We start from the raw sequence: 20590 nt of genomic DNA, 5'->3' as shown, positions 1-20590 counted from the left end.
CAGTCAATAAAAACCACAAAAAACAATTATAAATAATTAACTGTCCGTCCCAGACTCGACAGAATTTGATGTGAGAGGTAATTGAAGTAAAACCCGGACGTGACAATCGACATCGTTACTGTTGCTAACGACAGTTATCTCTCTTGCCGACCAAGTTGATTAAAGGTTTGCTTGTCAGTATACAGTCTATTGTCGGTGATGAAAAATCTAGATGCCTGCATTGATAGTTCTTCTGTAACAGAAGTTTAAGATAACATCATAATGGGCTCGATTAGAAAGCTAAAAGGCCGATAGGTTTTCAAATATTTTTGTTGTTTATACAAACTCACAAATGTTCTTTAACTATTTTTTCAGGTCGTTTGCTAGGGGGACATTCAATCTGAGGAGATCAACGAAAAATCCCGCTAAAAGCCCTTACGGCAAACTTTGTCCATTGGGTTTGACTGCAAAAAGTCGGGCTGCAAGTGAAACAAAAGAACCGACGGCAGGTGCATCTATTCAATTAAAATTTTCCATTGGCCATTTCAATTCAATATTGATGATGTTCGAATATTTGTTACTTTACGATAATAGAGGCTTGTCTGAAAAAGATATCAATCGGAGCTTTGCAATGTAAACTTACCCCTTTAAGTTTTATCGGAAAACGAAATGCAGGTACATTGACTCTTTAATTAGCCATTCTTCTCTGGGAATGTTGTAATTGGTAAATTAGTGAAATAAGATTGATATTTCCCTGGGTGTAAAAAACATAATGTTTTTGAAAGGTGTCCTATTCTGCTTGTGTTTCCAGCCGATGTTTTTTATCTCACGGTCAAGGCGACCAAAATCTATTTTAATTCAAATTTTTCAATGTTTAGTTATTGAGTTTGAGTTAACAAAACAAATGAATTCGGAATGATTTGGCGGTGATCAAAGGGATAGGAACCAATCATGAGAGGGATAATTACCTCTCCAATTTGAAGTCCATCCGTTTCCGAACATTTCTCAATAACATAAGACTGTGAAAGGTATTAACTCGCCTTTAAGGCTCCATAACGTATCAGGGAGATCTCACAGAAGGCCACACAGAAAAGAAGTGGCAGAAAACAACAGCTGTCTGGGGGATATAACTGTAGAATACGATTGACCTGTGTAGCGACTTCTGAATTCATTTCTCTGAATTTGTTCCTTAGCCCGAAGCTCAGTTAGTTATGAAAGTATACCCAAAAGCCTGGATTGGTTGAGGTTACGCACTTTTGAGATCGTATGTCTTGAGTATATATGCATTGAGAAAACGCTAATTCAAGACTTTGCTGTTGGCTTGGGAAGGTTCGAGAAATGTAAAGCGATTAGTCTATTTCTAATGCTCAAAGGTTTTCGTGTTTCAAAGGAATAGTTAACGTCTTTGTTCAATATGCAAGCGGATACCATCATTAACAACAGTTTCACCTCGTCCAGCACTCCTCATGAGGCGGCGCAGAATCTTTCTGGAAATGCATCGAGCGGTGGAGAGACGATTGGTCCAAGTAATACTGAAATTATTTCACAGGTCATCATTCTTCTTGTCGTGCTCATAATATCAGTTGGAGGAAACGGACTAGTTTGCTTTCTCGTCTTTACGGTCAAACAACTACAAATTCCTACAAACTATTTCATTCTTTCCTTGGCGATGGCCGATTTCTTATTCGCAGTGATGTGTCTGCCTTTTCGTATCGTCAACATTCTACAGAATTACCATTGGACACTAGGACTGGCCGCATGCAAATTCTGGATCTGGTTAGATTTACTATTCTGTTCTGCCTCCATCGCTAACTTAGCAGCCATTAGCGTCGACCGCTATTTAAAAATCGCTTCTCCGCTAACCTACGACATACGGATGACATCTGTGAGGGTGGTTTTGACTTTAATAGCATTATGGGGATACTCCGTATGTCTTGCGTCGCTATCTTTTGTACAGGGCGAAGCGCCAGGTATTATAGTCGTAAGACAAACGTGTTACATTGACAACAAGATCTTCTTGACAGTTATTTCCGTCATAGGATTTTTCGCGCCTTTCCTTATTATGGTACTTATGTATTGCTTTGTTTTTAAAATGGCTCTTGCTCAGGCAAAGGAAATGTTTCGTCGGCATGAAACACTTTACGCCGGAAATAAACCGAACGCACGGCGAAAGTCAACCCGAATGTCTGCTGGAACAATTTTCTTCGAGGTGAAAGCAACCAAAACTTTGATCATACTTCTCAGCGTGTTTTGTGTTTGTTGGTCGCCTTTTTTCGTTATGACGTTGCTGAGTCTTCACAGCCCAGAGGTTTATCGAGGATTACCTCGTTGGTTATCCGTTTTACTGAAAGTCATGTTCGTCCATCTTTTGCCAAACTGCAACTCTGCCTTCAATCCCATTATTTACACCATTTATAATCATCAGTTCAGGAAAGCTACTGAAAAACTTTTCAAGCACTATAGGAGAGCAAGATCTGGAAGTTTTACTTCTTTTTCTGAACCCCTAACAGAACTTAGAAGGAGTAACCATGCAGCTTGTTCAAGACCTTCACAAACGACGTCATCTTGTATGCGTGAAGAAAGCGGCATTTAAAATAATACACTACGATCTTAAAAGTCCAGCTGTGAAATTTACAGAAAAAATGAAACGAATCTTCCTATTTTCACTTTTATTATTTGAATAATTTACCTTATTCCATTATATTCCTCAACAGCAGATGCGCAAATTATCTACAGTAGGGACCTCAGAAATAAATTAAGTGTGGGTCGAGCTTCTCAATTCTTCCTCCGCTTATCAGCTTTAGAACTTCGAAGTTCGTTAAACCCGACATTAATAAAAAATACTACCTTTAGCTTATTTATCACAGTTTATACCGGTTAACATTAGCCGTTGGGACTTAAAAACCGACCAAAAGGAATAACTAATATGTTATGGGACCGGAATAAGATCCCCATTAGCCATATGAGATTAAAAAATGGTTGAATTTGAGTATAGATTAGGAAGTTTTTCGTCTGCAGGTGGAAGGCATCCGTGATGAAAGCACAAGAATCAATGTTCTTCACCTTATATCCCACTAGTTAAGAAAAGGTTGAATGTAAGATATAGTTTCAGTGAAAAAGATGTTCTACTCGGGCATTCTTGTCAGGGGAGTAGTTAGTGGCATTGACACAGGTCTGGTTCATTATACTTTAAAGACTTCAATGACAAAAGAAAATAGTAGATAGTGGACCAAAAATACTCTTTAAAGCAAAAGTTCCAAAAGAAAAAATGCTTCCTATAGATTTGCAAATAAGCTGCTAAGCGTGCTATGCTATTAAAGCGTGGTTTCAGTGTTGCGGTTGTCGTGCTCTTGAGTTGTTTATTTAAACCCTATATATACTAAATATCATTCGCGATCGTTTCTATGGGTTTCCTTGTTTTTCCTTGGTTGAATGGCTTTTTTAAAACACTGAATTGCATCATTCTGTGGGTTTTCGCGCTGGGAAACGCAAACAAATTAAATTAATGCCTGGGATAATTTCGGGGAAAATCGGAGAAGGCACAGTCTAAATAAACCTCTTAAAACGTAGCAAATAAAGGGATTTTGTCTTTCCGGCCCCAAATTAAAAACAACATTTAAAACGAAAAAAAATATATTTGATTTTCGTAACGCAATACAACTGCTTTGAATATCAGTGATTAATTTAGGAGATACTCCCTGAATCTAAGCAATTGTGAGCATGAATTGACTGAATATATATATATTTTTTTTAATATTGCCTTAAGCGTGTTAATTGGAAATCAAACCGAAGAAGTCCTTTTAACGCCCGCATCGACAACCTTAATTATATGAAAAGGATAAAATACTAATATTCATGTTGGTCAAATTAATTAGCTTGTGATCTGATTAGTTAAAATGACCCGCTCCATCGGCTTGATGATGATTACAATCGGATGCCAGATAAATGAAATATTCCACAACTGCAAATCATCCGATTATGCTTTAACATTTATTATGTTTTGTCCGTGCGAAACAGCCTTTGGCATCGTCGTTATCTCGAAGTGCGGAGGGAGAAAATTTGACCTAAGACATGAGGTAATTAAAATCAGAATTAAATTAAGGAGAATAATTTTTTTAAGGTTTTAAGCAACTAATCTTTGTATGGTCGACTGAGTAGACAGGGAAAAGTAGCACGTGCACAGTAAATCTGTTTTAAAGAACTGACGTAGAAAGGAGTACAAATATTGACATCAATAGTACAAAGTGAACATGAATCAGAATATAGAGTATTAAATGTCTGCAGTTTATAATATTTCCCAAGTAAACGCTTTAGATTGCTAATGACAACATATTCAGGGTTATTCATTCATATTTGCATTGATTCTCTTAGCTGCACACGGATGTTCCCGACCGTCCAGGGCAGCCCCAGGGCAGAGAATAGTTTTATCACCATACCATATGCTTGGTTAAGAAACAAATTTTTAAAGTACTCGTGACAAGTTTTTTTTTTTTTCTAATCTCCTTTTAGGGCATAGTGCCATCTATGGACGACCTGATTGTCGCGGTTAAAAAAGTGTATCTGCAGATTTATTATACGCTTGTAGAAACAGTCAACCTGCAGACGGTAATCTTTTTTGTGGTAAGGCATTTGACAGCAGGCATTTTAAGATGTCCAAACCTATTGTACGCGTCGAATAAATTTTACTGTCACTTCTTTTATATATTTTTAATTTTATTCCCTTCCTGCTAAATATAACAAAACATTTATACGGAAATGAAGCGTATTTCCCTTTATGATTGAAAGGACAGGAAAATATTGATTTCTTTTGTCATAGGCCACTACAGTAAATGGTAGTAAGTGGCTCTTCAATGTTTTTATTGTAAGAGATTCACATGATCCAGTTTGTTTTTCAAGCGTATGAGAAAAACACGGCGAACAACAGTTGGCTTCTAAGCCTTTTAGTGACTTTTAAAACCTACTTTAAATAACAATCAGTATTTCCTTCTGTTTAGAAATTGTTCTCCGTATAATTATTTTATGATGAAGAGGGTAATAATAAAAATAATAACAATAATAATGATGATGACAAAATTTCTCGCGATGAAATAATTCTTCATACGAAGGCGTCGTTCCCGACTCATTACCGACCAACGAACTGTTTTAAAGGACACCATTTTCAAATCAAAAATGGATTACTATTCTTACCAGCCTTATCTATTCAGCTGAAAGTGACAGCAAAACCCTGTTTCACACAATCACTCGTCTTCTTCACAGGGAAGTAGGTAAACGTTTCCCTACCAGCTCTTCTGCAGTTAATCTCGCAAATAAAAATTCTTCAACCTTTTTTAGGAGAAAGTCGTCTATATCAGAAGTAATCTTGGTACACCTGTAATTCCTGATTTCTTCAGAACCGTTCATCACTAACCTGTCAGCTTGAATTCTGTTCCAGGCGTTCGAATAGTGGAGTGCAGCGCGAAAGAAGAGAGCGAGAAAAAAATAACGTCCGGAACAGGCTAGTCAGCTTGTAAATTTTGCACCAACTTCTAACACCGATCTGTCGAGCATTGCTAACAATGTCATCATGAAATCCTGTATTTTGGATCCGCTTCCCGCAACCCAACAGAGGCAGCACTTCGATTTACTTTTACCAATTATCCTGAAGGTTTTCAACTTGTTACTGGAATCCGGTCATTTTCCGTCTTCTTTGAAAACTGCTGTTCTATCTCCACTACTTAAGAAAGCCAACTTAGAACACGTAGTTCTTGCAAACTATAGACCTGTTTCAAACCTCAAGGTGATCTCAAACATTATTGAAAAGGTCGTCGCAGTGCGTCTTCAAAAATATTTAGAAGCTAACTAGCTAAATGAGCCGCTACAATCTGCCTATAAACCTTTCCATAGTTGTGAAACCGCCCTTGTGCGCGTTTATAATGACATTTTGGTTGCTATTGATAAACGCCACTGTGTCATGCTTCTACTGTTAGACCTGTCTTCCGCCTTCGACGCTGTGGATCTTGATATCCTCCTTAAAAGATTGCACTCTAAATACTCTATACTCTTTCTCTGGCACAGCTCTTAAATGGTTTCGCTCCTACTTTACTAATCGCTCGCAATTTGCGTTTATCGAAGGGTGTAGATCACAGTCTCGCCAGCTCAAGTGCAGTGTATTTCAAGGTTTTTTCCTTGGACCTATTCTGTATGTACTAAACAGCGCTGGCCGACATTCTACGATCTCATGAAATGCAATTTCACTTTTACGGCGACGACGTACACTCAATTATATATTTCTTCGTCTACAAACAACGATATGGAACTAACCAACAGTATCACGATTGAGGAATGCCTGTCCGTCCTTGATAAGTGGATGTCTATCTACAGACTAAAACTAAAAAAAGATAAGACCGAGCTTCTCTAATTATTCTCAAAGTATAATCCACAACAATCTTTATCCCCGCGCTTCGCTTTGGAATTGACATAATCAAGCCCTATTCACATACAAGATATATTGGCGTTATCTTCGATACCACCATGTCCATGCTTCCCCATGTCAACAGTTTTTGCAAATCTGCCTTTATCATCTTAGCACCATTTCCCGCACAAGGAAATACTTATCCTCGCAAACTACTGAGATTCTTATTCACACCTTTGGGACTTCAAAACTCGATCACTGCAATTCTTTACTATATATTAATGTCCCTAAAAACGTCATCAAAAAGCTTCAATTGGTGCAGAATGCAGCTGCCAGACTGATTACACGCTCTAAGAGGTGTGATCAAATCACTCCCATCCTCTTCGGTCTTCACTGGCTACCTGTTTCTGAACAAATTAAATTCAAGATTCTACTACTTACCTTCAAGGCTCTGCATCAGCAATCTCCAACCTACATTCAAGACCTATTGACCCGCTACTTACCGTCTAGACCGCTTCGATCATCTTCTACGCTCAGTCTGAATCCTGTTAGTTGTCTCAGCCCCCAATCTTGAGAACAAACTACCTGACGATACACGCTAATGCGAGAATCTAAATATTTTTAAATATAAACTTAAAACTTACCTTTTTAAGAACTATTGTTTTATTCATCAGAAAGACTTTTTTGATTTTACATGTGTTATATTTAAATTTAAATTTAGTTTAATCAATATTTATTTTAATTTTATTTTTTCACTTTTTAAGCGCCTAGATCATTACGGGATAAGCGCTATAAAAATGTTCTTCTTATTGTTATTATATTGTTATTAATAAATATCTTAACTTGTGCTTTGTTATTTGTTTCAACTATACAGTTAATCTTAAAAATTAAATGAATCTATAAATTACTCTTAGAGTAAGTTTGTTAAACAAGCGAAAATTTATTAACAAAAGAATCAGTCTTTTTCGCGCTCCTTTCGTTTTTCGTTTTTCGTTTTTTTTTTCTTTTCTTTTTGTCTGTTTTTTTTTTTTTTGCAAAAGAACGTACAGATCATTCAAAAGCATTGGAAGGAATGGGGCGGATTTGACCCTTACCAGGCTAGGGTGGGCAATGTTAACCGAACGTGTCAAGTTTAACTTCCTTGTGCGATCCGGGTCTGACAACGTGGTTTCTGTTCGATGGATACGAACTTTTTCTTACTGAGATACAGGAGTTTGTAGGTAAGGAAACAGCTATTGTAAACGAATTGCTTATTCGGAAAGGATTTCAAAAGCTGCGTTTTTAAAAACGATATCGAGTGTTCAATTTTTGTACTTGCAGCTCGAGCCTATTTTTCGAAATTCGCAATCTGCAAAACGTTTCTTCTTTTGGAGGGATATTTGACAACTACACTGGGCTAATGTGACGAGAATTTGAACAGGTCGTATTCGCAACAGAGCACGAGGAGGCAAGGTAAGGTCTATAATGGGAGCGACCCAAGTCAGACAGGCGGATCTGTGCAAGTTTTTGTCCGTTCAAAATTAAAAATTGGCCTGACTTGTGTAAACTGGGTATAGAGTGTTTTCATATGACGTTACGGCGGCCATATTGGTGTTCCAAAACAATAAAACGGCGGCTATGTTGGTGTCCAAGCTGAATACTTTAGACAACACTGATACAGAAACAATTTCCGCTTTCCGTTTTCGTCTTTTTTGACTCTTTAGTTGTCTCTGCTCACAAGACGCGGGTGGCTACGCGATTTCCCGCCAAAATAACCTCGAGTTGCATTTGGGTTGCCCTACCTGTTGGTTGAGTTATTTTACATTGGTATGCCTGTGGTGCGGCCGGGCGGGCGAACGGTCACGTGATTACCAAAATTTCTCGGATGGGTAGATTACATAATTTTCTTACCATGGTGCTCAGCTGTGCGCGCTTCGCGCGCGTAACTCCGCTATAATGGCATATGTCACTGCTAGTTGCTAATTGCTAATTCACTGCTATACCGAATAGCTTTTCGTGCCGACGCGAAAAGCTATTCGGTATATAGTGAGAACACCTATCCGATGTATGAATGACTCTGCATTCTAGAAATCGGCGCGGCGCAGCGTCGCTCCGTTACAGAAATCACGCCGAAATCACGGTTCTTATGTGCAAATAGAAGCCCTATCCAGTATTGTTTTCGTGCCGGCGCAAATTCTATCCCTTATAGTGTGAACATCCTAAACCTCATCCTTTTTTTGTCGCATGCACATAAGCTAAAATTTGAAGTTTATCTACCATACCAATCTATTGCGATCGTCCTTTCTTCCGCCTCTCTTTTGTTTATACTTTGCGGCCTGTCTTTTCTATATCCAGTCAGTTTTGTTGCCCAATTGATCGGTTTTCTTTCCCATGCAATTATAGCTGGCCAACTTTCTAGGGAAAAGAGGAAATTGTTGTCAGGAAAGAGAAGTATGTGAATAGCCAAATTGGCAGTGGATTTCCCCAAAAAGTTTAGGAGGTTTTTGTGCGTAACTCTAGCAGGATTGGTTAGAATTTCCGAAATGATACTTGTTGAATTAGTTGCTCACCAAAGTTAACTCTTTAAAAACTGACAGCAAAATGGATTGTGCATTGTTCCAAATTGACCCGTATTGCCGATCCGATCCGTAGCCCTGGGTCAAAGTTACTATAAATTCTTCAAACAGCTGTTTGTTTTAAAATCAGTTTGCCGAGATTATGTAATAAAATAAAGCAACTTGCACAAAATCGATCTGCTTAATTCCAAGGAAATGATTTAACAAATATATACTAAAACACAGTTTATTCTCGCCAAACTAGACCTTGGAGAGCAATGAAAATAAAAATAGGGCTCTCTTCACATTGAGTGGTTTTCAGGGAAGTCCTCACTAATTATATTAAAAATACTAATTACAATCAATCTAGACCGGTGACTTTTCCGCCATTCATGGCCTCTATGACCCAGTAATTTAATTGAGCGATGGCTTGTTGAGTGCTATCGCCACGCCTGAATCTACACTGAATACTCAGCTGACTATGTACAACTCTTTCAATGACTTTGCTTATTGCAGTAACAATATTTTCGGAGGTGTGGGAAATCTTTTTCGATACAATGTGGCTGGTCTTTATACGCGTCAATACGGCTAATTTCTCCAAGAAGCAGAGGAGAACCTTTGTTCCATCTAACGGAAGCCTCATAAAAACCCTTATTAGGAGACGTCACCAACTGAATCTGATACAGCGTGTCTTTCACAAGCGTATTTTCAGCTTTGTCGCCCGACACCGCTACGCAGCCGTCGCACTTATCGTCTGCGGCATTTTGTGTACGTTGAAATCTTTGCATAGCTTCTTTCGGCATCTCACGAAACGCGCTCATGATTTCTTTAAGAGTCAACCGCTGACACAACTGTGACAGCTCATCACTTTGGGACGTCGAATTATTAATGTAATGCACCACAAACGACGCTGTTTTGTTAACTATTTCCTCAGAAGTTGATACCTCCTCAAGATCGAGGCAAGGACACCAATGATCCTCCACGCCTGCACTTGCGCATGTGCGATTTTGTTTGTCAATCCGGTGAAATAAGCTTTGACCAATTACAATGCTGTTCGGATAACTTGGGTATGACAGGATATGACGCAAAGTTGCATAAACGTCAAACGGTGACGTCAAAACGCGGGAGTTGTAGACGAGGTTGGCGTAGAGGTCAGGATACTTGCTAGGAAACCATTTCGGTAATGTTATGGACAGGAATGGGAGCCTTTCCTCCAGTTTTCCTTGAATAGTTTTTCTCAAACCCGAGAACCGTGCTCCATGATCAGCAAAAACAATCAGCAAAGTGTTGTTACGAAATGATTCCTTTTCAAAGGTTTGCAGGAAAGCCTTGAAATCATCATCAACAAAACCAATAGTGTTGGGGTCGCGGTGAGAAATATCAGCGTGGGATGAGAAAGCAAACTTTGATGTCGTCCTGTACATGCGAAAATAACTGAGTAAATATTCCAAAGACACGATGTGTGATGCCCGGCTTTGTATACAATACCTGTAGTTCCAGTTTCTCAATTTATAGGCTTCCAACCAGAATGGTCTTGCGTAATGGTCTGTAGGTGGTTCTTTGAACCCGTGCAAGCGATAATTGAAGGATGCCATTAGCGGCGAATCCTCCGAAAACATCGTAGCATATCCGTGATATTTAAAGTCCTTAAAAATCCAGCGCCAGTTGTCAACTGTATGGGATGAACGTATTCTCCTCCGAGCTTCCGGCTGGCGTGCTTCTTCTATCCCAGTAAACATTGCAGACAGTTGTGCAGTAGTACCATCTCCCACGATAGTCTCCCCTGTTCATACACAAACATTAATACAGTAAACACCCGCATATAAGAACTAATGGATTAAGAACATCAGGCTGAAATTTGGCCCATAAAGCACAACATATATAAGAACCGGTTCAGCCTGATAAAAACATGTTCTTATAATGTATATAGATTTAGTCAGGGCTAAAAGCGAAGCTCTCTGTAATAACAGCAAGTGGTAACGTTTGCGCATGCGTCAAACTTGCTGGGAAGCACTTGTTGACGGGAAATCGTAATGGCCGAAAGCCGTTCTGAAGCCCTTTCAAGGGAGATTTTTTTGCATACCCAATCGACAACAGACATGTCTTATAGATTGGATACTTTGGCTAAGCCATGTTGAAGTGTCATGTATGGGAGAAGGACCATTTAGGTTCTTAATTTTCGTCCATTTGGCTCCTCTGATGAAGCAGATAAAGCGTTCACGAGGTCGTTTGTTGTGATATGTTGATTTGTTGACATTCAAGCGGTCACGGATTTCTGGGTTATCGTCCACGATCTGCAGAGCTACCTAACATTTAGGTAAGATATACCCCTTGATTTACTTTGTGAAATGTGGAGCAGCATCATCGAATGTTATGTGTTAAAATTATAGCAGCCTAAATTCAACGTAATTTATGTGACCCTGGTATTTTTGTAGTATTTGACCCTGACCGTACAGCGAGATCCAGTGATATATCCCACACAAGCGACTAAACAGGTTAAACTTCTCTTTCGGTCACTCCGTATTTTCACTTTTAATGGTTAATTCAAAGGGGGGAAGTTCGAGTATTTTGATACTATTTAGCGGCATGAAATCAATAAGCAAATTTCCTACTCTTACAAGTAAGGCCATAGTCGGATGTTTCCTTCCATTTTCGAAAATTTGCTTTTCTGGTTTACATTGGTGCTCTATGGCGATTATTTGTTCTCAGAGATAAAGAGATCGAGGCGGTGGATTGTGAAATATTATTTGCTAAAACTTCGTTAAAGATGGACAAATTTTTCTTGTCCTTTTCAACCTTGTTTTTAGATTTTTCGTTAACATGTAAAAGTATATCCCAACAAAACTTATTTGTAAGAGCATTGTTTCGAACACTCTTTCATTCTTGAATGTTTGATTTTGCATCCAAGGGGGGGAACACTGATGAATTTGCATTTTAATAATCATGCACTGTAAGCTCTCAGATTCACTGACCAGAACCCTCACCATTTGGAAGATTATTTTATTCTGATAATTATTCAATGATGATTTGTTTATACATACAAAATTGGCGCCTAAAAGAATTGTAATGTTATGCTTAAAATGTTTACTTAATGTCTTGAAACATAACTGAAATCAGTATAAAATATGAAAATACACATATGTGCATTCTTTCCCTGCCCTACTATAAAAGTGATTTAATAAGTGTGATTTAATGCATTTTCATATGACCATTACAATGTTACTCCCACTTTGACACTAGCACAAGTTCAAGCACAAAACAATTCTTGCCCTTGTTCACCTTTGCACTTGCTGGACTGCCATTTCTGTTTGAAGTACAGACACCACTGGACATGAAATCCCTGTATTTGATTCCTTACATTGGCATCCACATAAGAATTAGCTTCATCAGATACAATGTATTTGTACCCTTACAAAAATCATAAATGTTATTATTCCTTTTCTATCCAAAAGATTTCTTGCCTTTTTGAATATAAATTCGTATCCATGACACTTGACAAATCCTGAAAAAATATCTAAAGGGGTATCGCTAGTTGTGGGCAACAACTAAATGCCATAGGGGTAACTTTTCACTCTCCGATAGAAATAGATCTTTTGATACTCTGGGTCTCATATATTCAGTGTTTGTGCACATGAATTTAGGAGCACTTGGCTTGCCAATGTCGGTTTGGCTGTGTATACACTGTAGTAGCGTATATAGTCATATATCATAGGCTGCACAAGTTGCAATTAATTTTATGTAAAATTGCCCCTGAAACAGTCTCATTGATGCTCCTGGTGTCGCAAGATGACAAGTTATGGAAAATTTCATTTGCCTTTTTCCTGTTGCAGGAGCTCCCTATGAGATGCTCAGCACTAAACCTGGGTTCTGTCACTCCATCCATCTGTCAAGGGTCTGTCACTCCATCCTGAACTGCGTCAAATAGCCTTGGTGCCCCAGAAGACACACAGACAAGCTTTAATTTTAATGAGTCATACATTGGCTCACTTGAAGCTACCATAAAGTCAGACTTTATAAATATCAGGCTTTAAGATCCTTATGTTCTCCTCATGTTGAAATTGAATGAAAAGGAAAAGTTAGAGCTAATTTTCTCTCATTTTCAATTTTTTAATCTTAGCCCAGATATGAGCTAGTCAAGGGAGCTAGGCCTTATTAGTTATATCTTAAATAATTAACACATGTGCAGTAGAAAATACCAACAACAAAATTTATGAAAAGCAAAAATGAGTGCAAGCATGGAAGTATCAGAAGCAGAAAATTCACTTCAATGTCTCAGAGAGAAAATGCAGTTTTAGATATGACTATGATCTTTACTGTTTTAAGTATTTTCACTGTTGTGTGCATATTTGCAATTTTCTAGTATGTAGAAGTGTGGGGAGTAAAGGGAAGGATTTTTCATGGTTAGGGTTACCTCAATAAAAAACATCTGCAATATGAAACATCTTGTACCACACTCCTGTTTTGGCTCATCTAATTCTTTATTTTAGAAGTATAAGGGGCATCTTGGAGTCAAGAGCCTCCATATTACAAAATTCTGCCTACACCCCTGAATAAGTTAAGGCATCATATAGATTTAATAGATGTCATTTCTTGATTTTGGGTCTTCAGTTTTATATCATCTAGTCAAAAAAGGAAACATACAATTTCATAGCCCTGGGTGGGATATCTTTGAAATTTTATCAGTCGCAGAATTAGGGCACTGCACCTGCTTTGGCCACGGGTGGTTAGGATGAGGTATCTCTGAAAAGTAATCACTGGCAGAATCACTGCACTAAGGTTGCACATCTCTGAAAAACAGGGCGTTCCTGAACCATAACTGACGTGAAATCGTACTATTGCAAGGGGATTGTCGCAAGAACTGCAGTTATAACTATATAAACAGACTAGCATTTAGAATTTTTTTTCACAGCGTTTTATTCAAATCGTAAGCGTCGGACGTTTTGTACTCGGTCACAACTTACATGAAGAGATTTTTTCCCAGTTATCCAGTGTTTAGTAGAGGAGTTTTGCAGCTGTTACGCAGAACCCTATCGACGTGTCCGCGCGCAAGCCAAAACACGAAACAATAATCACTCATGGACCACAAACCGCGCAAAATTGTGAATGATCTGCGACTTATTAGCCTTGAGACCAATCTCGCATATTACAAAGAAGGCTTTGTCTTATCTGCACTCCACAAAGATAGAACAGATGACTAAGACGATGGTAATTTTTAAAAGAGGCGCCATTTTTCTTTGCCGCATTCGCTGCGATCCAATACCACCACAAACTTCCGTCCAGCGGCTCGCGCATACTCGCAACGTTACCACTTGCTGTTCTCTGTAATATTTATAGTTTGCTCAAACAAAATATATAATCGTGTAGAAGGTGATGTAACACGAGACGATTCGCAATGGCGATTTTTAGCGCAACACAGCGTTGCAACATTGTTTCGAATGGTCACAACATTGTTCCAGCATTGCAGCGCTGTGCTGTGCTGCTAAAAATCGTCGTTGCGAATCATCCAGTGTAACATCACCTTTAAGCGGCGAAGGAAACGAGAACGGTGAAAAAACAACAATAGGTCTAATTAGCAAAAGAGCAACTTTGCACGTGCAGCCCCGGGCGTGCAGCACACTTTTTTGTACATTTCTTTGCCGTTGTTTTGCACGACTACAACGTTAAACTTCTAGAAACTTCCTGGTTACGTTTTATGGAGGAAATGTCGTACGTGTTCTTGTTTATTTTTTTTTTTCACCGCCGCTGATTTTCACCTCGGTGACCGCTAGAATTTCTTATTTTCCCACCGCCGCTACAACATTTTCATGTTGTTCTCGCAACAAATAAGTGTCTCCTTTGTCTTTTATCTCTCGCTCTAGCCGTCTGTCGCTGTTTCCCTCGTTGAGCTTCGCTGGCCTGTCGCCTACTTTCTCTTTTTCTCTGTCTCTCTCTTGTATTCCAAATTTGTGGACATGACAATTAGTCTAAGCTTCATACTTTAGACAACAAGGATACAGAAACAATTTCCGCTTTCCGTTTTGGTCTTTATTGACTCTTAAGTTGTCTCTGCTTCAGGAGGCGCGGGTGGCTATGCGATTTCCCGCCAAAATAACCTCAAGTTGCCATACCTGTATGCTGATTGAGTTATTTTACATTGGTATGCCTGTGGTGCGGACGGATGGTCGGGCAGGCGGGCGGACGTACGGTCACGTGAGTACCAAAATTTTTCCGGATGCGTTGGTTATCCAATTTTCTTAGCAAAGGTGCTCCGCTGCACGCTCTTCGCGGCGCGAGAGCTCCGCTATAATAAGGGAGAGGATGTCGGATTAAGAAAGCAAAGTAAGTGTTATTGATATGTGAAATAAATCATATATGAACTGCGGAAATGAAATGAAAATGAAGAAATGATCGTCGCAGTGAACGCAATTTATGCAATTGCGTAAAGAAGCCTGAAAAAAATTCACGCTTCTTTACGCAATTGCATAAATTGCATTCACTGCGACGATCATTTCTTCATTTTCATTTCATTTCCGCAGTTCATATATGATTTATTTCATATATCATTAACACTCATTTCTTTCACGGGAACATATGAACCCACAATTGACCTGCTCCCAACGTAAGTGGCTTCATAGCTCATTTGGTAGAGGAGGTCACGGGTTCAAACCCCGGTGAAGTCCTGAATTTTTTTCAGGCTTCTTTACGCAATTGCATAAATTGCGTTCACTGCGACGATCATTTCTCCATTTTCAAAGCAATGTAACTATGGTTGCTGCTAGACTATTACAAAACTGTATTACAGTTTCCTGGGTGTCTTAAGGATTTCATGCTCCAGAGGATCATGTTATGCTGCAGCTGGTTGAAGGATATAAATGTCAAATACATGTAATAAACTATCTGGTTGCATAGCCGTTGGAGTCTTTACTGATGAAAGCAAATTTGATTGGCTGACAAGTCAATGGTGGCCCCGGTTGAGTTAGCATGACTGTAAGAAATATTTTTAAAATGTTGAAACTAATTTTACATTTACTACCTGACAGATTTTTATTTTATTTATTGATTTACTGATATTTATTTACAATAAAATATGCTAACTAATCCTCTGGTAACATGTTATGTGCAGTATTTCTGAAACAAAGTTTAAGAACATATTAAGAACACCTTCAGGCTGATTTCTCACTGAGCACCTGATAAATAAGAACTAGATCTGCCTGAACCCGAAATCATGTGTTCTTATATGCGGGTCTTTACTGTATTATATTTTTAGTTTTCGGAGTTCAGACCATTATCAGGATAAATTAGGCCAACATGCCCGGTAGAAAGACATTAAAAAGAAACCATTCTTTTGGGTAACATGGGGGTAACATCACATGGTTTGAAATGGGAAAACAAAACATGCAAGTAAAAGATCTATTACAGCAACGAATATTGAAAAATCATTCCGTAAAATCAAGGTAAAGACATACACACACACTTGCCTTGCATCAGAATAGAGTCTAATGATGTGGTCAAATACTCCAAACTTTTCGGCATCTTTCTTTTAAAATTGGCTGCTGATGTGGAGTCAAACATAATTAGAGCCACATTCAAAGGAATCCCGCCCTGTTTCTGTTTTCTTTCGAGGACTTCCTTTTTTGCAAACACGTGCATGTGTACGTCACTTTTCGTCTCGCCCGAAGAGGTTACAACTTCCACTCGGATGAAGTCCGCGTCAACTGAAGCATTCCCAAAGAAAACGCCTAGATGCATAAGTGAAATGTTTTTTAACAACTGGTAGGAATGGAAGAAAAACATATTGAATGTAGGTTGTGTAGCGGTAGACATGCAGAACACACACAAACCTTATTAAGTGAATCAATATCTTCTCGGAAAGCCTCTAAAGAGAGGCACAGTTCGGAGACATTTTTACCGAAAAATAAGTTGCCACAATACAATATATATTTTCGGATTTATCACTAAGCTGACAGCTAAACTGATTATTAAAAATTGAGTAACGTATAAAAGCTACTTATCGGCTTCCAAAAGTCCGATTCAATCCAAACTTAAATTTTATCACCAGCTATCTAAAAAGACATCATCGGCTTCTAAATAATCTATCACAATATGTCACCTTTGCCACTGTGTTGCTGACTTTGGCCTTGGCCAAACGTCGAACTTTTCATGAGACGAACCAAAAACGTCAGTAATATGGGTCGATCTAAATTAAGTTAAGATCGTCTGTTGGGTCAGACGTCGAACAACCAATCAACTGAATCAGACCAAAAAGCGGGCCAGCGGGAGTTTCTCCCGAACGAGGCTAAATATACATTGTCGTACAAATTTTTAATTTATTATAGTTTAGTTCGTCGCATGTGAGTATCGACTTTTGTCCTGGAGACGATCTACAGACGTCCTTTCCGTCTGAAGCAGACTGACAACTCGACAACTTAAGCAGAAGGAAAACTTTTTTTTGTCATGGCTTGCTTTTTACTTTTTTCAATATTTTTCTTTTAAGTGGCTATGACGGCTTGTCCAACAGAATGCGATCAGTTACCTTTTGTGTGGTCAACTAACAAGTTATCGACAAAGAAATAATTTTCCAGTCGACTGTTGAAAATTTCGAGCAAGGTTTTATCTACTCTTGACATCTCTCAACAGTCGTAAAATCTCATAACGTCAGCTCATAACATCATGTTGTTTTCAGTATTAAATATTTGATCGGAGCTTCCAACCACTATGAGAATTGAATGAATTGAGTAAATAAAACTAAAAAATGAACACAGAAATTAACGTTGATAAATGCATTTTTGCAACCATGTCATCAAGGACCCAGAATCTGTCCTTTAATTCACAGCCCGGATACGGTCGTATTAAACGACTGATGTCTGTCTGACGGGTGCAAAGCACTTTTATCTGTCTCATAAACTAACGTGACTTGAATCTTCTTGTTAGGTAATCACTGATTCTGACGTTTTTTCTCTGGGTGAGAATATATCACCATTAGCAACTTAAATTTAGCTCGCCAATGTGGCATTCTGGCTACAAATTGCTGTTGTTGTGGATACATTTTAATGATTGTATGGCCTTAATCTAAGCCAAACGAAAGCAGCAGGCATTTTCCTCCTTTCTTTTTTGGTTTGGTTGTGTTCATGTCTTTTTTTTCCCTTATCAAATATGTAGTCAGACTTGAGACGAGGTCTTCCCCCTTAAACACAATCTTAGTTCTACTTTGAATTTGCGTTTATTTGCCAATTTACAACTCCTAGAGATCTTTAATTTACGAAACAAATTCCTTCTCCATTATTGATTAACACCGATTGTAAAAGGGAACTTGCATTTGACCAAAAACCCATCAGTTAGGCTATTCAAGATGAGGAGATTTCTACATAGACTTGCGACAACTTAGATCAAGAGAATTTTCAGTGTCTTTTTTAATGGGAAACGCGGGAAACTGTTTTATAATCATAATAACTTCTAACCGAAGTTAGATTAATTCGACCATCGGCAGCTCAAAATTTATGATTGATAAGGTTTCGATCAAGTTGACTCAAACAAAATCACTGGAAAATGACTCACCTGTCTGTGTGTTTTGAACACTCACTGGGTTAGAAAGAACAACGTCAAAATCATTACCAGGCATCCTATCTTTCTGTACTGCGCTGAAACGATTCCTTTGCCTTTCACTTGCAGCACATTATTATGGAAGCTTGAATACGTTTCTCCTGTGCAGCGTAGTTTGCCAAGATCTTTCATAAATTGAGTGACGCTAGGATGGAAAGGGTTTAGGGTTGGGAGTTGACAAGCAGTTCTAGAATCCTCTTTGTATTCCACGAGTAATATTTTCGGAGGAATTCTATGATGTTTAAGGTTTAAAACCAGACTTGCTTGATACACGAAAATTAACGACCCAATACTCAAAATCCCGATCACTACAAGTATCGTACCGCGAAAACCCTTGAGAAAATTAGTCGAGTGACAGTCAGAGCGAGTTTTTCTTCCAACCATCCCAGCAATGCCAAAAACAGGTAATAATTTCCCTATAGTTAAACTCGACCACAACACCTAAACAGCTGTCACAGACATGCCCTATTATGTTGCCCTACGTCGCAGACACTCTAAATTACCTAGACAATGCGTTGGCCGGCTGCACCACAGGCTATGCTAAGTGCGTTAACACTAGCGATTTTACCCATTGGCAAATGGCTGTCGCCCATGGGGGAGCAACCCTTTTTGTGTCGGCGATTTCTCAAAGGTGAAATTGCCTCGAAAAAATTTCTATGGATACGTCAAATAGAACAAAAGAATTACCAAAGCGGCTCAACCAATCACGAGAAAGTGAAAGGTACCAAGCAGTGGAAATCACGTGTTGTTTACGTACTGTGTTCGTCTTAGCGGCAAATCCTACGCGAAAACTCAAAAGTTCAACAATTCAGCAGGATTTTGAGCACTGCTGTGGAGGCTTTTCAGTTTTTTACTCTAAATAAATTCAAAAGCACTCACAAGTTTTCTTTAAATCCGTGTCAAGAATTCTTTTCTTATGAAGTGTTGCAACCAGTACCATTTTAGTAAACCCGTACTTTTGACTTCTGAGCGAGAATTTAGGCTAAAATTTGCTTATCTTTCAAGTGCGAATGAAGTCGACGTCTTTCCTTTTCAGTCTTAGACTAAAAAAGGCAAAATTAAGGGCTGAATCGCTCTTGCCAAGCTTAACTGATGTGGCGATCTTTTGAAAAAAGGGTAAAAATGGTCGAAACCGTTTTTCGATTTATGTCAGCCTTTAATGTTTTCAAGACTTTTCAAGGGTTTTGTCTTCCCCTTGGGCAATTTATCGCTGGGTGACCGAAAACATGAAAGTGATCAAGCCAGAGCGAACCCTGGCCAAGACGTCTAGTGTGACCGCACCTCTTATGTTTTCTTGTGCGCTGAATGGTCGAGAGCTATGGTAGGTCTATGATAGAAATGACAATGGAAATGACGTATCTTTTTCTACATCGTTCACGCAAGCTTTTCTAAGAAACTTTGCCGGAAGTGGTACACGGCGAAAGGTTCAACCTTATTTGAAACAACAAAAACCAGACGTCTGGGAACTGAAATTTTCTGCGCAAGTCTAATACGAGAAGACGTGATTATAGTGAAACTGATAGGTTCTCTTTGCCGATTGACAATGTTTTTGATAATTTTGCAGATATCGGAAAGATATCTAGACTGAGAGCAATCTCTCTTTAGCTCGAAAATCTGTGAGCGAGACAGTGATTTCGATATGTGAGAATGCGAGTGGTAGTTTCGCACACAGACGTTCTTAGGGGTTCGTCACGCATTCCTGCCCCACGGATTGCATGACGGACCAAAAGAACGTCTGGGTGAGAGCATGGAAAATTTGGCAGATACCAGGATATGGCTTCGGGGGATATCTTTTAGATTGTGAGCGCACGCCATATGTGAGTACGAGATCTGCCGGCGCCATTACGAGCGAAAATCAACTCGAAAATCGTTCCTTCCATGTTATATTCGGCCTCATTTAATTACCAATTAATGAATGAGCCTGAGTATCTTACGAAGAATTATGAAGGTCGGATAACACCCTCCGAGATCTCCATAATTCTTCATATGATACGAAAGCCGAATTCAATAATTATTTTCTTATACATTCAAAATAATTCCTAGTTTAAAAACATAGCTAAAACATGCTTACCTCCATCGACGTTAAGTACATCTTCGATAGTGTACA

General features: G+C 38.8%; 2 protein-coding genes across 2 annotated transcripts; one reads left to right on the top strand and one right to left on the bottom strand.

Annotated features, from left to right (window-relative positions):
* Positions 1-1134: 1134 nt before the first annotated feature.
* Positions 1135-2802, top strand: LOC140929386 (histamine H2 receptor-like). Its single transcript, XM_073379185.1, has one exon. It carries the CDS (start codon positions 1394-1396, stop codon positions 2570-2572), a length of 1179 nt encoding a protein of 392 aa, XP_073235286.1. The 5' UTR covers positions 1135-1393; the 3' UTR covers positions 2573-2802.
* Positions 2803-9373: 6571 nt separating this feature from the next.
* On the bottom strand, positions 9374-18636 carry LOC140930514 (uncharacterized). The gene is made up of 3 exons (XM_073380232.1): positions 18439-18636; positions 16362-16622; positions 9374-10687 (listed from the first exon to the last, which is right to left on the bottom strand). Exons 1-3 carry the CDS (start codon positions 18500-18502, stop codon positions 9399-9401), a joined length of 1614 nt encoding a protein of 537 aa, XP_073236333.1. The 5' UTR covers positions 18503-18636; the 3' UTR covers positions 9374-9398.
* Between the last annotated feature and the right edge of the window lie 1954 nt (positions 18637-20590).

The sequence above is a fragment of the Porites lutea genome, chromosome 3 (genome assembly GCF_958299795.1).
Source record: "Porites lutea chromosome 3, jaPorLute2.1, whole genome shotgun sequence".
Lineage (NCBI taxonomy): Eukaryota > Metazoa > Cnidaria > Anthozoa > Scleractinia > Poritidae > Porites > Porites lutea.
This window is presented reverse-complemented; position numbering and strand designations above follow the sequence as displayed.

Coding starts and splice junctions, on each gene's coding strand:
- LOC140929386 (XM_073379185.1), top strand. CDS start 1,394: ATGCAAGCGGATACCATCATTAACAACAGTTTCACCTCGTCCAGCACT.
- LOC140930514 (XM_073380232.1), bottom strand. CDS start 18,502: ATGCCTGGTAATGATTTTGACGTTGTTCTTTCTAACCCAGTGAGTGTT. Junction 16,623..18,438: donor TGTTCAAAACACACAGACAG/GTGAGTCATTTT, acceptor TTATGCATCTAG/GCGTTTTCTTTGGGAATGCT. Junction 10,688..16,361: donor AGACTCTATTCTGATGCAAG/GCAAGTGTGTGT, acceptor GTGTATGAACAG/GGGAGACTATCGTGGGAGAT.